At 43.1% G+C, this 18685-nt stretch overlaps 1 protein-coding gene across 2 annotated transcripts in view; it reads left to right on the plus strand.

Moving 5' to 3' along the window:
- The window catches only part of VGLL4 (vestigial like family member 4), a 176710-nt gene that overhangs the window by 126695 nt on the left and 31330 nt on the right, over positions 1 to 18685 (plus strand). For both annotated transcript variants that reach the window (XM_040359329.1, XM_040359328.1), the window contains one exon: positions 15672 to 15858. In XM_040359329.1, coding sequence (XP_040215263.1) covers positions 15672 to 15858 — 187 coding nt within the window. The remainder of the gene's footprint in view (positions 1 to 15671; positions 15859 to 18685) is intronic.

Below are 18685 nucleotides of genomic sequence, written 5' to 3' on the forward strand. Positions count from 1 at the left end.
GTATGCTCCTGTAGGGGGAACCCATGCCGTTTTTTTATTTGAAATTTGGCGTGGAGTTCCCCCTCAAGATTCATACCAGACACAGCTGACACAGTGCACTGCGATTACCTGCGCTTATGTGCCGATAGCTGCGGGATTTCGCAGCTGGACGCATTCAGATCTATTTTTTCTATTCGCACAAAACCGCAGGTAACTGTAGTGTGTGAATGTCATAGGAAAGCATTGTGTGCTTCTAGCTGCGGTAAAATCTGCAGCTAAAAGCACCATTCTATCCGGCCGTGTGAAAGGGGCCTAAAGGCAGGGTCTCAATACTGTTGACATGGTGTATATCACAGCACACCATGGATCGTCAAGTTAAAGTCCAAACATCTAGTAAAGTAATCACATGAAGAATACACAGCTGCTGTGTACAGCCGGCCATAGTAATAAATGGCTGTATGCGCTTTTATACTGCTACTTGTGCTTACAGGTGTTCAACCATGAGTGCAGATATTGCCAGTCCAAGGGCATATGTCTTTACGCATGCACTGGTTTATGCAGGTAGTGGCATTCAGCCATTCATTACTATGGTCAACTGTGTGTAGCAATGTGATACAAAATCAATTGGCACAACCACAGTGATATCACCTGTGCTCCAAATATTTTAAAGTGTGTTGCCCTCTAACACCAATTAAGTGAATTCACAACACTCCATGACCTAAATAAGACAGTGTGGCAAAACCCAAATCTACCATATACTAAACGCTACAAAAAAATTATACTGCAAAAAAGTAAATTCCAATAGACTCTAATTTGATTTACAACAAAAATTGTGTTCACATTCCAAAATGGTGTAGTAAAAAAGCAAGAAAAAAAAAGATTTTGAATATAATTGTCCACAGGGTCTGATCACTTGCAACTGGAAATGTTTGCATGCCAGTAAAGGAAAGTGTAGATTTCTGAAAAAAAGTGATTGCTGTAGCCCGTACAACACTTGGAATGGGGAATATTAATTCATATTTCCATTGTTTGGATCCTGCACAGCTATCAATATACAAGTCTCAAAGTATCTATTACACCTAATTGGTAGCAATTGATGGCTGCTTGAAAAAGCTGTGGACATGTAGAAGTGCAAGTGCTTCATATTCCATTTTCAAGCTTATGGGCTTGCATGGATGTGGACATTTCTCATTGTCTGCAGTTGCCAATTTCAAACTTGTGCATAATGAGAAAAGATGCACCGTATTGTGTATGCACTCCCTATGCCAGGGGTGTCCAAACTTTTTTCAAGGAGGGCCAGATTTGATTAAGTCAACATGCGTGGGGGCCGACTATTTTGCCTGACATTCTTTGAACCATTAAAATTTGGTCTAAGTGTGTTCGTCTGAGCACTAATACACGGCCCAAAAATAATAATCTTGCCTTTGTGGCTGTGTGTGGTGAATAGATGAGCTCTGGCGTGTCATTTGGATATACTGTATATATTTCTTTTGTGGCTCCAACGAATCCCAGAGCGCTGCTTAGGACTAAGGATGAGCTTGGGCGTGTTATTTGGATATACTGTATTTATCGGTGTATAATACGCACAGGCTTACCATTGCCATGAATGCAGCCTTACCATTGCAACCAATGCAGCCTCACATGTGCCATAAATGCAGCCTCACATGTGCCATAAATGCAGCCTTACCATTGCAACCAATGCAGCCTTACCATTGCAACCAATGCAGCCTTACCATTGCAACCAATGCAGCCTTACCATTGCAACCAGAGGGAGGGGGTGGGATGAGTGCCGACATTTTACAAACAGGAGAATCTCTTGTTTACTCTGTGGCCTCTTTAATACAAAGTGCCGCCTCCTATGATAGAAAGAACAGTCATCCAATGGCATCCCAGGAGACGGGACTTCCAATAGAGATGCTCCTGAGTAAACAGGAGATTCTCTTCATGTAATCTGGCGCTCGTCCTGCCCCCTCCCTGTCCCCTCCAAGGCAGCGCCAATAAATACAATATATATCTTTTGTGGCCCTGGGGGGCCACAAACAATATATATATCCAAATCCATATTAAATCAACAGGGGGGCCGCATTTGGCCCCCGGGCCGGACTTTGGACATGCCTGCCCTATGCAGTGAAGACATTGTATGAACAACCAAAGGGGCAATTTGTGTATACAGAGGCTACAACTGGCTCTCTGAAGGTATTGCTCATCTTTTGGAACCAAATCCATAATTTCTCAGTTGCTGGCCTGATGGTGTGTGTGTGTGTGTGTGTGTGTGTGTGTGTGTGTGTGTGTGTGTGTGTGTGTGTGTGTGTGTGTGTGTGTGTGTGTGTGTGTGTGTGTGTGTGTGTGTGTGTGTGTGTGTGTGTGTGTGTGTGTGTGTGTGTGTGTGTGTGTGTGTGTGTGTTTTTTTTTTTTTTTTTAAAGGGGTCTATACAATTCAACTACCAAAAGTGAGAAAACTGTGGCCTGAACAGAATTCTTGGCTGCAGCCCTGGAAAGATCACCAACAGGAGGTCCTAATTCCCCTATAGAGATTACTGCGTCATATTTCAGGAGCACAATTATAAAAGATATTGAAGATGGAATGAGCCCAGAGATGGGAAAACGAGAATGGTGCAAGACTGCAAGAACTTAATACGTAGTATGAAGGCCAAGGAAGGGTTAATTTTTTTTATGGAGAACTTCAAGCCTAACCTTGGTGTTTTTACTGACACAGTAGTTGATACTTTGAATAGACTTTCAATAGAGGTAATGAGTCTGTCAATCGTAATGGAATTTAAACATGCTTGGGGCATAGATCTATACTTGGCCAAAAAAGTAAAATGGTCGTGTGAATAGTAGCGTGCCCCCTGCCAACATATTTTGTGCTATTCTTAAAGCTTGGTAGCCTGTGACACATTAACATCGCCATTTTTTTTCTGATATTTTACAGTGAAAACCTGTCGGTTACTAGCACAGCCAAAGCTCCTTTGCTGCAATAATCGGTCTTCTAGTCTTGGTCTTTCATTGTATGTGACCTCTCAAATGTGAAATTCTAATTGGAGGTCCTCTTGATGGCCATTTATGGCATGATCTCGGATCCATGTTAAATGACTTGGATGTAACAGGTTGGGAAAACATGTTTCTAAAGCAAAGCTCTTTCTTTTTATTTTTTGGTCCACAAGCAAAATTTTAATACCGTACTCTAAAATGTGTCTACCAAATTTCGTTTTGCACTCCTGGCAAAATGTTTTCAAACTGCTCTCCGTGCCAAGTGTTCTTCTTGAAGGCCATGTATAGCTGCCATCTTTTTAACCAGTCTCTTCCTAAATAAAAACTTCATTAGGGCCGAAACAACTAATCGATTATGAAATCGGTTACAATTTTCATAATCGATTAATCGGCCAGTAACATAATGGGGTTAAAACAACTAAAATTAGCCCTTTATAGTACAAACAAGCAAATGGCTACTGTAAATATTACTTTCACTGTCCCACAGTAATAAAATGAACCCCTTACAGTAGCGATTATTTGCTCTTTTTATACTTTATTTTATTTTTTTTGACCACTTGAGAGTCGCTCTATAGATGAGACGTCCACAGCGCGGCTCAACTGCCGGGTGGACGTCCTTTTATGTGCATTCCCCGCGCGCGCAGCGGGGAAACACTGTGTCCAGCGCATCGCTGAGATGCCGATGCGCGTGCCTGCCTGCTTTCAAAATGTTCTGTTGTTTTTTTGTTTATAGCGCAAAAAAAAAAAACGCAGAGATGATCAAATGCCACCAAAAGAAAGCTCTATTTGTGGGAAAAAAATTATGAAAATATAATTTGGGTACAGTGTTGGATGACCGCGCAATTGTCATTCAAAATGCGTCGGCCCTGAAAGCTGAACATTGGTCTGGGCAGGAAGGGGGTTTAAGTGCCCAGTAATGAAGTGGGTTCACACCTCTTTTTTGGTGCTTTTTGCAGAAACGCACTACAGTTCATTTACATGTTTTCCTATGGAACACGTTCAAATCCATGATTTTTTTTTTCAGCTGCTGCGTATTTGGAAAGGGCAAGGACTTAACGCAAAACGGTGCTATTTCATTTTTTTTTGGTTCAATATACTTCAATGGAGAAGCTGTAGAAAAGCATGTAATGTGTTTTTGCGACAATTTGTGTTTTGTAATCTGCCCAACAACAAATTGGCCCAAAAAAAATTAAAAATGTTAATTTTTTTTTTATTTAAGGCTATTATCCGATTAATCGAAACAATAATCGGCCAACAAAACGATTTATGAAAATAATCGTTAGTTGCAGCCCTAAACTTCATATGTTTTTTTTTTTTTTTTTAACAAACCCTTCTATTCTTCCAGTTCGTCATTTCTTGTTTCACTTGGTTTATTTTTGGTTCTAAGTACATATTGATTCCTCCATTGCTCATGGTTCCCATATTGGAAAGGGACTGCCCAGCACACAAATGTTACGACCTTTAATAAATGAGCCGGAGTTCTGCAAGTGCCGAGCTTCTTCCCTTCCTGCTAGGGGCCCCTCACTTTGCTGTCTGTCTTGTAGCTGGCCGAGATGGTTTCACCGCCACTTCACACACAAAATATGACCAGTCATTCCTGGAGAAACAGCTTATACATGACAGTTTTAGTAGCTTTGTCATGGGAATGTTTCTAAAAATACAATTTTTTATTTTTTTGTGGACTGCTAATGTTGGCGAGATAGACCCTCAACAATAAGTGGTCCCTATATATTTTTTTATTTTTAACTTCTCAAGTGTGTAGAAGAAAAACACAACGCACCATGCAAACGCATCAACCTCAACCTGCATTGGTGTGAACCATTTCTAAAGCCGAATTACTCAAGTACTGTCATAGGGGCAGGGAGCAGTTTGTTTCAGCCTAACCTCAATCCACCATGTAATAGAGATGAACAAAGGGGGGTATGTTTGAAGTCCTGCCTGTTGCAACCATGGATGATTCCCTTAAGATATAGTGAAGGCTCGGCTCCCTTAAGATATAACTAAGAAAAGGCTGTATGCAGGAAGGGACAGAAGTGCATTTCTAACCTAAAAAAGGGAAATCTAATGCAGTCACCGCATCTATGGCCTGGTAAACTGCAATATATTACACTTTTTTAGTTTTTGGCTTTAGATATGCGTTTTTACCTTTGGCTGTAGTAAACACTTCAACATATGTGGTAGGGTGTGGATGGAGTGACCTTAATGGGTCTGGCACATCATACCTAGTAGAAGTAAAAACGGGGAGAATAGAAAATTGGGATGATAGCGATGCCCGATACGATATAAGGATTCTTCTATCTTGTTGGATACCGCTATAATCCCAATTCAATGTTCTCCCTGTTTTTACTCAACATAAAGTGAGGTCTGGAGGGATACTGCATGATGCAGGACTTCCTAGCTATGGAACGGGGTATAGTAGTTGCTAATCTTAACGCTGCATCATTTTCACTTTACGTTACCCCCCACAACTACAGGTAACTGGGATCCATTAGCCCCTAATTAAAAAAACATATTCTGGAAAAACAAGTGTTCTGCTTTTAACTTGTGAAATTGGCAGATGGGTAAACCAAAGGCTTCTTGTCTTATTACATGTACGCATATAGCGCTATCAATTTTACGCAGCACTTTACATGTATATTGTACATTCACATCAGTCCCTGCCCTCCAAGGAGCTTACACTCTAATGTCCTGAACTCGCATTCATTCATACTAGGGCCAATTAAGACGGAAGCCAGTAAACCTCCCAGCATGTCTTTGGAGTGTGGGAGGAAACCAGAGTACCCGGAGGAAACCCACGCAGGCACAAGGAGAACATGCAAATTCCAGGCAGTGCTGTGTTTTAGGATTTAAACAATGACCCGAGTTCTGCCAGGTGGAAATACTAACCACTTAGCCACTGTGCTGCCCTAGTGTCTTAACTTTAGTTGCACATAACTGTTCAATGCATATGTTATCTTTGTGTCTCCTGGAATTATTTCCTGCGTTACAAAATAGCCAGACTTTACACAAGTACTGTGTCCTATTAGAGCAGCCTTTGTCAATCGGGGTTCCTAGAATGGGAGGCAGGAGCAAATGATCCTCCTACTTACATTGAACATTGAAGAAAAGGGGCTTCTCTACCCTGACAATTGTCTGACATTGCACAACTTTTGTGTTTTCTTTATGGTTCTTCATATTCAGGATTGTTCGTAAAAATCTTTCTATAGCGCAGGTGTCGCTAAACAAAGGGCCTGTTTCCTTTATTTTGGACTTTGGGAGGGCCGGACTGTGGCCAGTGGGAGTACAAAATGCCCCAGCATCGAAGGGGAGCCTACATTGTCTCAGGCTGGGTGGTCAGTAAGAGGAATAATGTCCCATCACTGGTATTAGTGGCAGGAACAATGCACCATCGGTGTCGGTGGGAGGAAGGATGCCCCATCATTGCATTCAGTGGGAGGAACAGTGCCTCAGTGTTGGTGTCAGTGAAAGCAATGGTGTCTTTGTTGCTGTCAGTAGGTGGAACAGTGCCACAAGGGCCGGACAAAGGCAAGCAGTTTGGAGACCACTGCTATAAGGCCAAATCGGCCTAGGGTGTCATATTAGACTTTTTTTTTTTTTTTTTTTTTTTTTAACCTTTTATGTGACTTGTGATTACGCTGATGTATAAGCTGGAGGTATAATCCCTTTTTTTAAAAACATTTCAAGGGTTCTGTTTGTCAAAAAGTACTGTACTAGAGTGTTTCTTCATTTAATGAGACCTATATTTAAACTGAGGCTCTCATCACATCCTCTGTCTTGCAATAAGGTTGGCTGGATTCCATCAATAAATTGCCATTGGTAAAAGTACGTTGCGGATGTTTTTAAACAGGTTTGCCATCATACAGTACTTGGCTGTATACAGATTATGAAATGCCACCTTACAATTCTGCATTGTTTCTGAACCAGCAATATACCAAGGTTCACTTTTGCATATTCAAAAATGAGCAACACTTGGTTAAAGCAGGACTAAACTTTTTTTTTTATATACTTTTTGTATATACTGTGTATCTTTTTTTTTTTTTTCTCTTTTATTGCATTGGTTTTGCCTGCCAAAGCTGTCATTTTTTGTAATGGTCTAATGTTTGCTAACTTTGCTTGCACTTTAACATGTCGTGTTGCAGCTTTTCCATACCCTTAGCCACACATGGGTCTGTGTCACTGAATATAGTCCCTATATCGCCATTCATGTCATTTTGTTCAGGGTTTGATGTATGAATAATGACCACATATGATTTATATTTTATTTTTTTGATACTGTGGTTTTAATAGTCGCTTATCATATTACTCATTGTTGGCACTTTAGTATTTGCAACTTTCCTGCGACTTCACACCGCATGAGGTCTTTTGTATACACTCACTGTGTTATGTTTATGTTGTGCCTCTTAGGAGAGATGGGTATTTTTTCACTATATTGTTTTCTACCATCTAGCCTTTAAGGCAGGGGTGCCCAAACTTTTGAAGAGCGAGGGCCACTTAAGCAACTTGGTAACCAGTCAAGGGCCACAATGAGCGGAGCGGGCTGATGACAGGTCACGGCTACTCTATAGGCCCTCCGATCCACCCACATGAAAGGGGATGAACTCCCTTCTGTTTTTTGGATTGGAGGTAGGCAGGCGTAAACGGACATCTGTCGCTCTATAGAGGTGAATTGAGGGTCTCATTTGGTCAGACTGATGTTCTGTGGTTTACTCACACCGCGGGTGCAGCGTGTAGTGCACCTGTGTCTATCTTGACTTTAGCTGAACTTTTCCATAGACCCCACCTATGCAAAAGCTGGCGCTGTAGAGGATGCTTCAGCTTATGGGGCTCTGCTCCGCAGCTGCTTTCTTCTTCTACCACCAGCTTCATTCACAACACTGATGCTGTGGTATGGCGGGGCGGCAACCTGCGATCTGGGCTTGCCTACCCACCATTCCAGAGCAGGAGGTCGCAGGCCACATCAGAGGGCTCCGCGGGCCACTGGTTGGCCACCCCTGCTTTAAGGTTTGGTTAGGTTCTTCCAAGTTGTGGCGTGTGTTCCAACACACCGGAAGTAAAAACCAAGAGTACCAGAAGTGACGTTGATGCGGGCAAGCGCGCAGCCTCAATGCATTTTGTGATCAACACGTGAGTGGTATACTCGCAAAAAGGACCGCTCAACTTGCGTTGTATTGCACAGCTATTACTTTTGGCGCCAGTACTTTAACTTGATAAAAATTACTTTTAGAAAGTTTGTTTTCGTGATGCTCTAGGCCAGTGGTTCTCAACCTTTCTAGGGTCGGGACCCCTTAATAAAATTTCCCAAGTTGTGGGGACCCCTAACAGTAAAATTATTTTCGTAGCGTGGGTTGTCAGTACCCAAGGCAAGATGAGTAATTTGTGCCCCTAACCCACGGATATTTAGTCCTTTTCTCTTGTACAGTATTAAAAACCCTTATGGTACATTTTAGGATGTACCACTCTTTCTTTTTCTTCTACTTTCTTTCTCTTTTATCTCTCTCTATCCTAATTTCTTGTTTTTCTTTTTTCCCCATCCCTCTCTCTAGCCTTCTTTCTAGCTCTTTCTCTTATTCTTTCTCTACCTTTTTCTTTGTTCCTCCCCCTCTTTTCATCTCTCTTCTGTGTATTCTATATTTTTATTCCTTTTCTTGCTCCTTGGTTGGGGGGAATGGGTTGAGTGGCAGTGCTGTTACTCACGGTGTCTCCAGCTCTGTGGTGTCTCGCAGCAATGACACCTATGCCAAAATCAGGATATGGGGTCTCCTCCAGCCCCTCCCACTTCACATTCCTCACCATTCAGCCGACCTCTAGTCTGTGCCCCCCACCCCCACCCATGCTGTGAAGTGGCTGAGTGGGTGGCTGCGGGCTCCAGGGACAGCCCTAATGGGCAGCCACGAAAAGGTTGGGAGAGCGGTGCGGGCTTTAGGAACAGCCCAGGATTTGGTGACCCCTAGCAAATCATCATTTGACCCCCATGGGGGTCCCGACCCCCAGGTTGAGAACCGCTGCTCTAGGCAATCATGGGACCGTGGTGATGACCTGGGCCTACTGTCGTATAGATATTCTGTAGTACCTGTGCTTCTACTTTTAGACAAATGAAAGTCTGAATTGGTACTGCAGTCTGAATTGGTACTGCAGTGTATAACTTTTTGCTTTTCGGAGTCTCCCTGTTCTGTTTTATCAATGGTGTAAACAGAAAATATCACTGCTCCATTACAAATGTTATGCCCCAGTATTTCTGGGGGGAAAAAGGGTGCCGGCTCACCAGCAGTCTGAAATCCAATTTATAAGCCTACCACATAAGAGGTAGAAGGAAAGCCACTCTATTATAAAAATCTATTATAAAGGTTTTAATGATCCATTTGTACAGACGGGCCCACCTGAACGTCCCAACGCATTTCAGTCAAATTAGATTAATTGGTGCTCGGAGGTCCATACATCATAGAAACTGTCCATATTTCTGATCCCGGGAGTTACAGGCGTTGTGTACAGTCGCTTGTACGCGCCCAGTCCTGTTTATCCTTTCTCAAATGCATGTCGGTACTCAAATGTGTAGTTAACCTACTGCTGCAGCCTACCATTGATTGGTTTGGGAGGCTGTACAACACGCCTATGACTCCCAGAAGCGGTGTACGGACCTCTATGCCGGTGTGCATGAGCCCTTCTGGTTTATAGAGACGGAAATGTTACTCTGCTGTAGATTTCACTTTCCTGTTGCTTCTTCCAGTGTAGCATAGTTGCTGCGTACCACATAATTTATATCACCTCTGGGTATATAGTCTTTCCCTTGCACATGTATTGCAATGTAACAGAGGTCTTCTAAGCGTGACTCTTGCGCATGGCTCGGCAAGGTGTTTTATGCTTTTTCCAGTTGATGTAAATCAATTGGATTCCAAAGCCAGCTGCATGCTATAATATACTTGGGAGAGATTGAATCACTGGCATGACCTTTGATGTGGTCTATTTTTATTCTCTTGTCCATATTTTAGGAGATTTAGCCTTTTGTATGTGTTGAGGTTAACACGTACCACTGTGGCATTTTTTTTTTTTTTTTATTGCTTCTTCTTTGTAATACATCATCAAAGAACCACTGTACAGAAGTTGCATCATTTTTATAAGCAGATTTATGTACAGTAAAGGAGGTTTTACTAGTATTTATGGATAAATAGAACTGTTTCAGAGCAGTCCAATACGGTCTTGCTTTTATTAGTGGTTCTTTTACACCATGCATGAGTATTTTTAAGAGGAATTGCCCTTAAAGCGGGGGTTCACCCCAAAATTTTTTTTAACATTGGACTCAGGCAAGTTGTTAGAATCACAATCTGTGTTTTTTTTTAAGTGTTGCCGTACATACCGTTTTATAGATATATGTTCACCGTGGCTTCCGGGTATAATCTGCAGGACTGGGCGTTCCCGAATTGATTGACATGCTTCTGACCGTCGCATACAGCGCGTCACGAGTGGCCGAAAGAAGCCGGACTGCGAGTCAGCTCTATAAGGCGCCTGCGCACCGACGTTCGGCTTCTTTCGGCAACTCGTGACGCGATGTATGCGACGGTCGGAAGCCTGTCAATCAATTAGGAACGCCCAGTCCCGCAGATTATACCACGGTGAACATATATCTATAAAACAGTATGTACGGCAACGATTTAAAAAAAAACCCCGACTGATTTTAACAACTCGCTTGAATCTAATGTTAAAGTGGGGGTTCACCCCAAAAAAAAAATTTTTAACATTAGATTCAGACGAGTTGTTAAAATCAGTCGGGTGTTTTTTTTTAAATCGTTGCCGTACATACCGTTTTATAGATATATGTTCACCGCGGTATAATCTGCGGGACTGGGCGTTCCTAATTGATTGACATGCTTCTGACCGTCGCATACAGCCCGTCACGAGTTGCCGAAAGAAGCCGAACGTCGGTGCGCAGGCGCCTTATAGAGCCGACTCTCAGTCCGGCTTCTTTCGGCAACTCGTGACGCGCTGTATGCGACGGTCAGAAGCGTGTCAATCAATTTGGAACGCCCAGTCCCACAGATTATACCCGGAAGCCGCGGTGAACATATATCTATAAAACGGTATGTACGGCAACGATTTAAAAAAAAAAAAACACCCGACTGTGATTTTAACAACTCGCCTGAATCTAATGTTAAAATGTTTTTTTGGGGGGTGAACCCCCGCTTTAAGTGGTTGTAAATCTCACACATGAAATATGAACAAGGCATAGCAGTGGTTCTCAACTCCTGTCCTCAGGATCCACTAACAGGCCAGATTTTAAATACCTTGGAGATGCGGACTAGAATACTGCAATCACTGAGCAGCAAATGAGATCACCTGTGATTTTTTTTTTTCCGTTATCTTGCAAACCTGGCTTGTTAGTGGGCCCCAAGGACAGGAGTTGGAAACCACTGATGTATAGTGTACTTGTCTCAGTCCAGAGCACTGAGTGTCATTTCTGTCTGCTGCTTCATTCCTCTGATTTAGCATGAGTCAATTCTGACAAGTTCTGATCCTCAATGGCTTGGTAATATATATATATATATATATATATATATATATATATATATATATATATATATATATATATATATATATATATATATATATATATATATATATATATATATTCTCTATCCGTAAAGCAGGTGGGCCTTAATGCCCTGATGCATCATAAATACGTTGCTGCCTTGTTCCGAAAAATGCTCAATCAACCCCCAGATTTGTGACCGGGCTGTTAAGGTTAGATCCTGGTCAACTCCCAAAGATCAGGAGCCATTAGAACTCCTGATTACATTGGCACAGTTCATCCAGTTACAGTGCCACATGATCAAAAGTGCCTCCTTTCGGCCTGAGCCTTCCCGGCCCATTTGGAACCCCAGCTTCCGTGTGCGTAAAGAGGTTAACTCGGTATTCAAGTCAAAAGGTCAACATAACACCCAGGCCTCAATCAGAGGAGGGGGCCCAACAGCTACCTTCACTGGTCTCTCATGATGGGTTTCCTTTCAAGGCGAGAGAATGATGGAGTCCGCCACTGTTAACCCCCTAATGGAAATCCTGGTTGCCTGGCTATCATGGTGATGTGTCTTTTGGTATTAACCTCCAACCTGTGGATTCAGAGTTCTGACTTTGTGGTTCCAGGTCATTGTATCAGAAATAATTTAAGTCAGACATCAGCCAACTAACTAAGATCAGTATGGGCAGCTTCCCCTTTTTTTCTCATGATGCCTTTTCTCTGAAATGCTTCTCCTGCCTCTTGTTTGTGGTAAATAATCAATGCAGAACATGATCCAAGAAAATCTATTTATGCTTGTTAGGACGTTAACACAGTATTTGAGTTTTATTTATTTTTTTCTCTTCGGTCGTGAAAGCTGTTAAAGCTAGAAATCGAATATTCTTCCTGGTGAGACTTGTTAAACGAGGAAAGCTGTATCGAGCGTGGCACTGAACAAGGCTTGGTTATTGGCTCTAGCAGCCTTTGTGCAATGGAAAGTTCCAGTCTGCTCTCGGTGCCAGATCCTAAACCCCGGCCCTGTGGTGGTTTGTGGGTCACTTCACTTTCTCTCAGGGTAAAATAATCCTCTTGTTTCAGCTGCCGTCCTGCAGCGTCTCACTGTACTGCCCAAATTCTCTTCTATCAGCAAAAGTAGCAGGGCGACCTTAGGATCCTTGAAAGTGAAAGGAAAAGGGATACGTGCCATGGGAAACAGCCGGCATTCTCAGAGAAATTCGTATGATCTGAGACGCACAGGGTTTCTGCTTAAAGGGGGGGGGGAACTGGAGGGGGGCTTTTTCATAGTAGGCTTTATACATTTTAATGTAGAGTTGTTCATGATTTGTATAGCGCCAAGTATGCACAGCGCTTTACAATATAAAGGGAGACTATACACTAGGGCTGCAAGATTCTGGCCAAAATGAGAATCACGATTCTTTTGCTTAAAATGAAGATCACGATTCTCAAACGTATTTATTACAGAAATGTACAATCTCTGAACAATGAGGAGGAGGGAGGCCAAGGGCATAATCCCCAAATGTTGTTGGCTAATGGATTAGCTATGCTATACAATTAAAGATTTCTGTACTTATTTTTAAATATTCGTTTGTCACCATGCTCATGTTGCTGCCACCATTTTAACCTTGCCAAGAGGGATGTGTTGTGCAGGATGGAAGTCATTGTAATAGTAGATTCCTAGTAGTTTCCTACCTTGCTGAGTGCGCAGCGCAGTCACTGTGGCGGTGTGCTGTGGCGTGCCAGGCCAGGCCGTGCCTCCGAGCTGCGTGTGCTCTCTTCCACATTCCCGGGCGAAAAGACTGAGACACGTCACACGACGTGTCTTTGTACCGCCCATGCCCAGCGCGCCGCATGACGCATTAAACTGACGTCACGGTTAACGTCGGTTCCGCTGTTTGCGTTCCACAGCGGTTACATGGACAGTGGTGACAGGTAGGAGAGAAACGTCGCTCATTCTGCGGGGAGATCGCGGACGGAGAGAATCGAAATCGTGATTCTCTCTGCGATTAATCGTGCAGGTCTACCATACACCAACAATACAAGAGGGTTAGAAGGGCCTTGCTCCTGCAAGCTTACAATCTAAAAGAGGGGCTGGTAAAACAAAAGGTAGTAACTGAGGGAAGTAGAAGATTCGGTTGTTGGCTGGAAGCAGGATAGGCCTCCCTGAAGAGGAGTAGGAGATAACCGGACAGATTCAGGTAGTGAGTTCCAGAGAATGCAAGAGGCTATGAAGATGAGCATGGGAGGAGCAGACAAGGAAGCCGGAGACGAGGGAAACAGAGAGCAGAAGGTTTTTGGAGGAGTAAAGAGGACAGTTTGGGTGATATTTGGAGAGAACATTGGTGATGTAGTTTGGGGCAGAGTTGTAAATTCTTTGTATTTTATTTGTTGGGCAATGAGAAGCCAGTGGAGCAATTGGCAGAGGCGTGGCAGGCACTGAATGGTTTGTAAGGTGGATGAGTCTAGCAGCATTCATGATACCAAAGAGGGGATAGCTTGCGGAGAGGTAGGCCAATGAGGAGGGAGTTGCAATAGTCAAGGCAAGATAAGGGTGTGGATAAGCTATGTAGGGGTGTCAACAGTTGGGGGCATTTTTTGTAGATGTTTGGAGGTGAAGTCTGCAATATTGGGACAGTAATTGGATTTGGAATGGGCTAGAGTTCAGGATTGCACCTAGCACCCTGGCATGAGAGGAGGGACTCGTGGTTGTATTGATCTTGATGTGGGGTGTGTCACAGGCTGGAGGAAAGATTGAGGAAGTGGTGGGACATCCATGCCGATAGGTCAGTAATGTGAGAGGAGATTGAAGGCATGAGGAGTAGAGATTTTTGTCGGCATAGAGGTGGTACTGAAGATTCGTCCCCTGGTCTTATGAGGGTGCTGTCCAGGGAAGTGGAGGCAGCCCAGAGCAACCAATCAAAAGTGGCCATGGAACCAGAAAAATGACAGCATGTTGCTATGAGCCATGTTCCTTGTAATATTGGCTTTATAAATATAACCCGTTATTTAGTCATATTCAGAACCTTTTGGTTCTTCTGCTGTTCTTCAACTAAAAGTGCTAGCATCCCTTTGCAGCATACACATTTTAAATCTGTAGTCTGATGTAAGGCTGGGGACCCACAACCATTATTGATGTAAACACACAGCTCCCGGTCCTGTCAGGGAGAGGAATGCTGATCTTCTGTTCATACAATGTATGGACAGGAGATCAGTCATTTCCCCTACTGAGGCCACCCCCCTACAGTTAGAACACACCCAGGGAACATACTTAACCCCTTCCCCGCCCCCTAGTGTTAACCCCTTCACTGCCAGTGGCATTTTTATAGTAATCCAATGCATTTTTATAGCACTGATCGCTATAAAAATGCCAATGGTCCCAAAAATGTGTCCGAAGTGTCCGTCATAATGTCGCAGTACCGAAAAAATATTTCACTGATCGCCGCCATTACTAGTAAAAAAAATATATTAATAAAAATACCCCCTATTTGTAGATGCTATAACTTTTGCGCAAACAATCAATAAACGCTTATTGCGATATTTTTCGTAAAAAAAATGTAGAAAAATACTTATCGGCCTAAACTGAGGGAATTTTTTTTATATATTTTTGGGGGATATTTATTATAGCAAAAAGTTAAAAGAATATAATTTTTTTTTTTTTTCAAAATTGTCGCTCCTTTTTTTGTTTATATTGCAAAAACTAAAAACCGCAGAGGTGATCAAATACCACCAAAAGAAAGCTCTATTTGTGGGGGAAAAAGGACGCCAATTTTGTTTGGGAGCCACGTCGCACGACCGCGCAATTGTCAGTTAAAGCGACGCAGTGCCGAATCGCAAAAAGTGCTCTGGTCTTTTACCAGCAATATGGTCCAGGGGTTAAGTGGTTAAAGTGCCAAAAATCTGTTTCTAACTTGGAGCTTACACATCGCTAACTCTTCCTCACTCTTGGTAGCCCAATGGAGCAATGGGACAGAAAAGGAAGGGAATTGTGTGTGGCTGATGGGACTGGTTGCTTTGCCCTGTATTGGTAAAGAACAACTTCACTTTTAAAGTATAATTTAAAGACTTGATGTTACTGCAGTAAAGTAGAGCTGAAAGATTTGCTTAGTGTTTTGTGACTGGGTTGTGTTTAAAATCAATCCGGAGTCTATAAAATATAGTTGTGCAGCATTTTCACAAATCTTCATAAATGTATCAACAGGTGAAGCGGCATTACGGAATGATCCCAGAATGCAGCCTCTTCAGATGCCTACTCCACTCGGCAATCACCGGACGGGCCCTCCGCCAATCAGCCCCAGCAAACGGAGGTACACGGACCAAGGAGATGACGAACTAGACTGTGAAAATGACCATGTCTCCAAAATGAGCCGAATGTTTCCCGCTCACTTGTAAGTGCCCAATGTAAAAAGATGATTTTGTAATTGCTTTGCTTTTTTCTGGCTGTATATCCCTTTTGTAAAGATTTGTGGGCTGTAAGATTAGAATCTGACCTCCTCATTCATACTGAAGTTCTGGCGACATTTCTGAACGGATTTGTTGTGCAGTCAGTGGCACGCCTTGCAGGGGTTGTTATTCGAATAATACAATAAGCCAGACCTGGCAACATCCGTGTTAGTGGGTCATGTTCTCGAGGTCACATTTATTTCATGCCTTTCGTTACCGCATGTCTGCATCAGTGTTTGGCTTGCAGTGCCATGGTACTAGGGCTAATTACATGACCAGGTAATACCTGTAATAAAAATGGTATAGAATACTCATAGTGATGCAACACTATTGGAGAGGAAAGTCGCCCTTTTATTAGGCGATTTGCCAACCTATTTTATTGCCTGCCTCTGGTTTTTGCACCAAGTTCTAGCTCATGCAGGGCTGTGGACTGGGTATTTCTCCTGGCTCCACACTGGTGAACAGAGCAGCGGATTAATGACAAAGGTTGCTTTTGCTAGGTTTACGCAGGTATATGGGGGTTGGGAGTGTGCTAAAGCAACCTGTTGCTTTTTTCCCTTTATGAACGTCCCTTAAAGTGTTACTAATCCCACAACCCTAAAATCCGTCTGTATATGCAGTAAGGCATGCTTGTTATATTCTATGTAGAACCTAAGGGGGTTAATCCTCCACATTGGGTAAAAAGGCTGTTTGATCCTGTCTTCACCCCCCCCCTTTCTTCCACTGTCCCCAAACCATCTCCTGAAAAACTGGGGCTAGGGGGCAAGCTGCACATGCTCAGTTTGGTGTGCATTGTATGTGGGGTGTTATTTTTTTTTTTTCTCCCTTTCTTGGGAGAGTGCATGTGATCAGCACTGTCCAGAGGGCCAGGGGTCCTGCAGCCTTCTAGGACAGTCAGAGTAGAATGAAAACTCCTACAAGCTTTATTCAGACCTAGATAGAAGTACAAGACCGCTCTAACTGCTGATTAAAAAGGTATTTAGCAGTTTAGATTTACTAATTGCACTTCCATGTTCTGTTTACTGTGGAAGACCAGATATAGTAAATGCAGGGTCCTGATTTTAGTAACACTTTAAAGCTGAATTATGTTCATTTTTTTTCATAGTTCGATTGGTCTAGCTCGGACCAATTGAAGTATGCATATTCCAAACTTGGAATTGATCATCGCTGTCTTTTGGATCCTGTGGCAAGCGGCTGCCATGCCACATACCGTGTTTCCCCGAAAATAAGCCCAGGTCTTGTATTAATTATGCCAACAAAAGACACAGTAGGGCTTATTTTCAGGGTAGGTCTTACTATGTAATTTGATGTCTTCTCTCCCCCTCTCCCTCCCAGGAATCCCCAGTGTGAACTGAGTTAAAATGCTTGTAAAATCCTATAATCCACTCTATTACAATAGTGTATATAATGTACAATATGTGTTTCTGTAATATAATTGTGCCAAATACCTTTGTTATAGAGCCGCTCTGTGCTTATGTTACCCGCTGGAGCTCTCTTCCCCCGCAATTATATTACAGAAACACACACATTGTTCATTATATACTACTATAATAGAGCGGATTATAGGATTTTACAAGCATTTTTAACTAGGGCTTATTTTCAGGGTAGGGCTTATATTGCAGCCCTCCTGGAAAATAACGCTAGGTCTTATTTTCAGGGTAGGTCTTATTTTTGGGGAAACAGGGTAGTAACCACAGGTGGAGGGTCGGGCTCTAATAGACTTCATCAAAATAGTGGCTACACACTGTCTGCACACTCCCTGTTGCAAGAATGTGAATGATGACTCTTAGGGCCCTTTCACATATGCGGACAGTATGTCCGTATTTCATCAATCTGTTTTCAGATGAAATACGGACATGCATGTATCCCTACGGGATAGCGGGTGTCAGCAGATGAACATCTGCTGACACCCGATCTCCCCGCTATCGTCCGATTTTGCAGACGGAGGAATATCTTATTTTTTATTTTTTTTCCATCCGTCATCGGATGAACATGGACAGACGGTCCGTGTTCATCCGATTCCCCCCATAGGGGAGAGCGGAGATCTGACAGGGCGGTCCCTGCACAATGTGCAGGGACCGCCCTGTCATCTGCTGGCTCAGCTGGGCTCAACGGAGCGATCCCCGCTGAGCAAGCGGATGAGACTTGTGCGGATCCCCACAGGATCCGTACATATGAAAGGGGCCTTTAGCCCTGAAATGGATGAACCACGTCCTGAGTTCTCTACAGGTGGAGAGCAGAAGCTGAAGCCAACTTTTATCCATCTCCTTCACTTTCTTGCATCATAGTCCGTGTCTGTGTGCAGACATTTTGTTGAAGTCTACTATAGCCAGACAACCCAATTCTGTCTTGCACCAGTCCATTCACATGACCTGACTGATACAGGTTTAGGGGGCATTTGGGTGGTACTATTTATAGTATAGTCTCCTTCACTTGGGTGTCGCCACCTATTTGGTACAGGAGTCATTCAGAGAATGCCTCATATATTTTACTCGGTGAATTCAAGGCATTCTCATGATTTGAGGAGGTGATGATCCTGAAGTTACTATCCCGATTCTCCATCTTGTCCTATCAGTGACTACTTTGCATGTGTTGGGGGGAAAATGGCAAGTGTTCTCTGGTGGTTGTGCTGAGCGGGCAACCCCTGCTGGCAGGGAGTAGCTGCTCTGCCATGCGACCCAGAAGATGGCCGTGATCATTGTAGCAGTGGTGACTACTACAGGGACTCCCCGCTTCCACAGGGAATGGCCAGGTATGGAATATGCATACTTG

The sequence above is a fragment of the Rana temporaria genome, chromosome 7 (assembly GCF_905171775.1).
Source record: "Rana temporaria chromosome 7, aRanTem1.1, whole genome shotgun sequence".
Taxonomy (NCBI): Eukaryota; Metazoa; Chordata; class Amphibia; order Anura; family Ranidae; genus Rana; species Rana temporaria.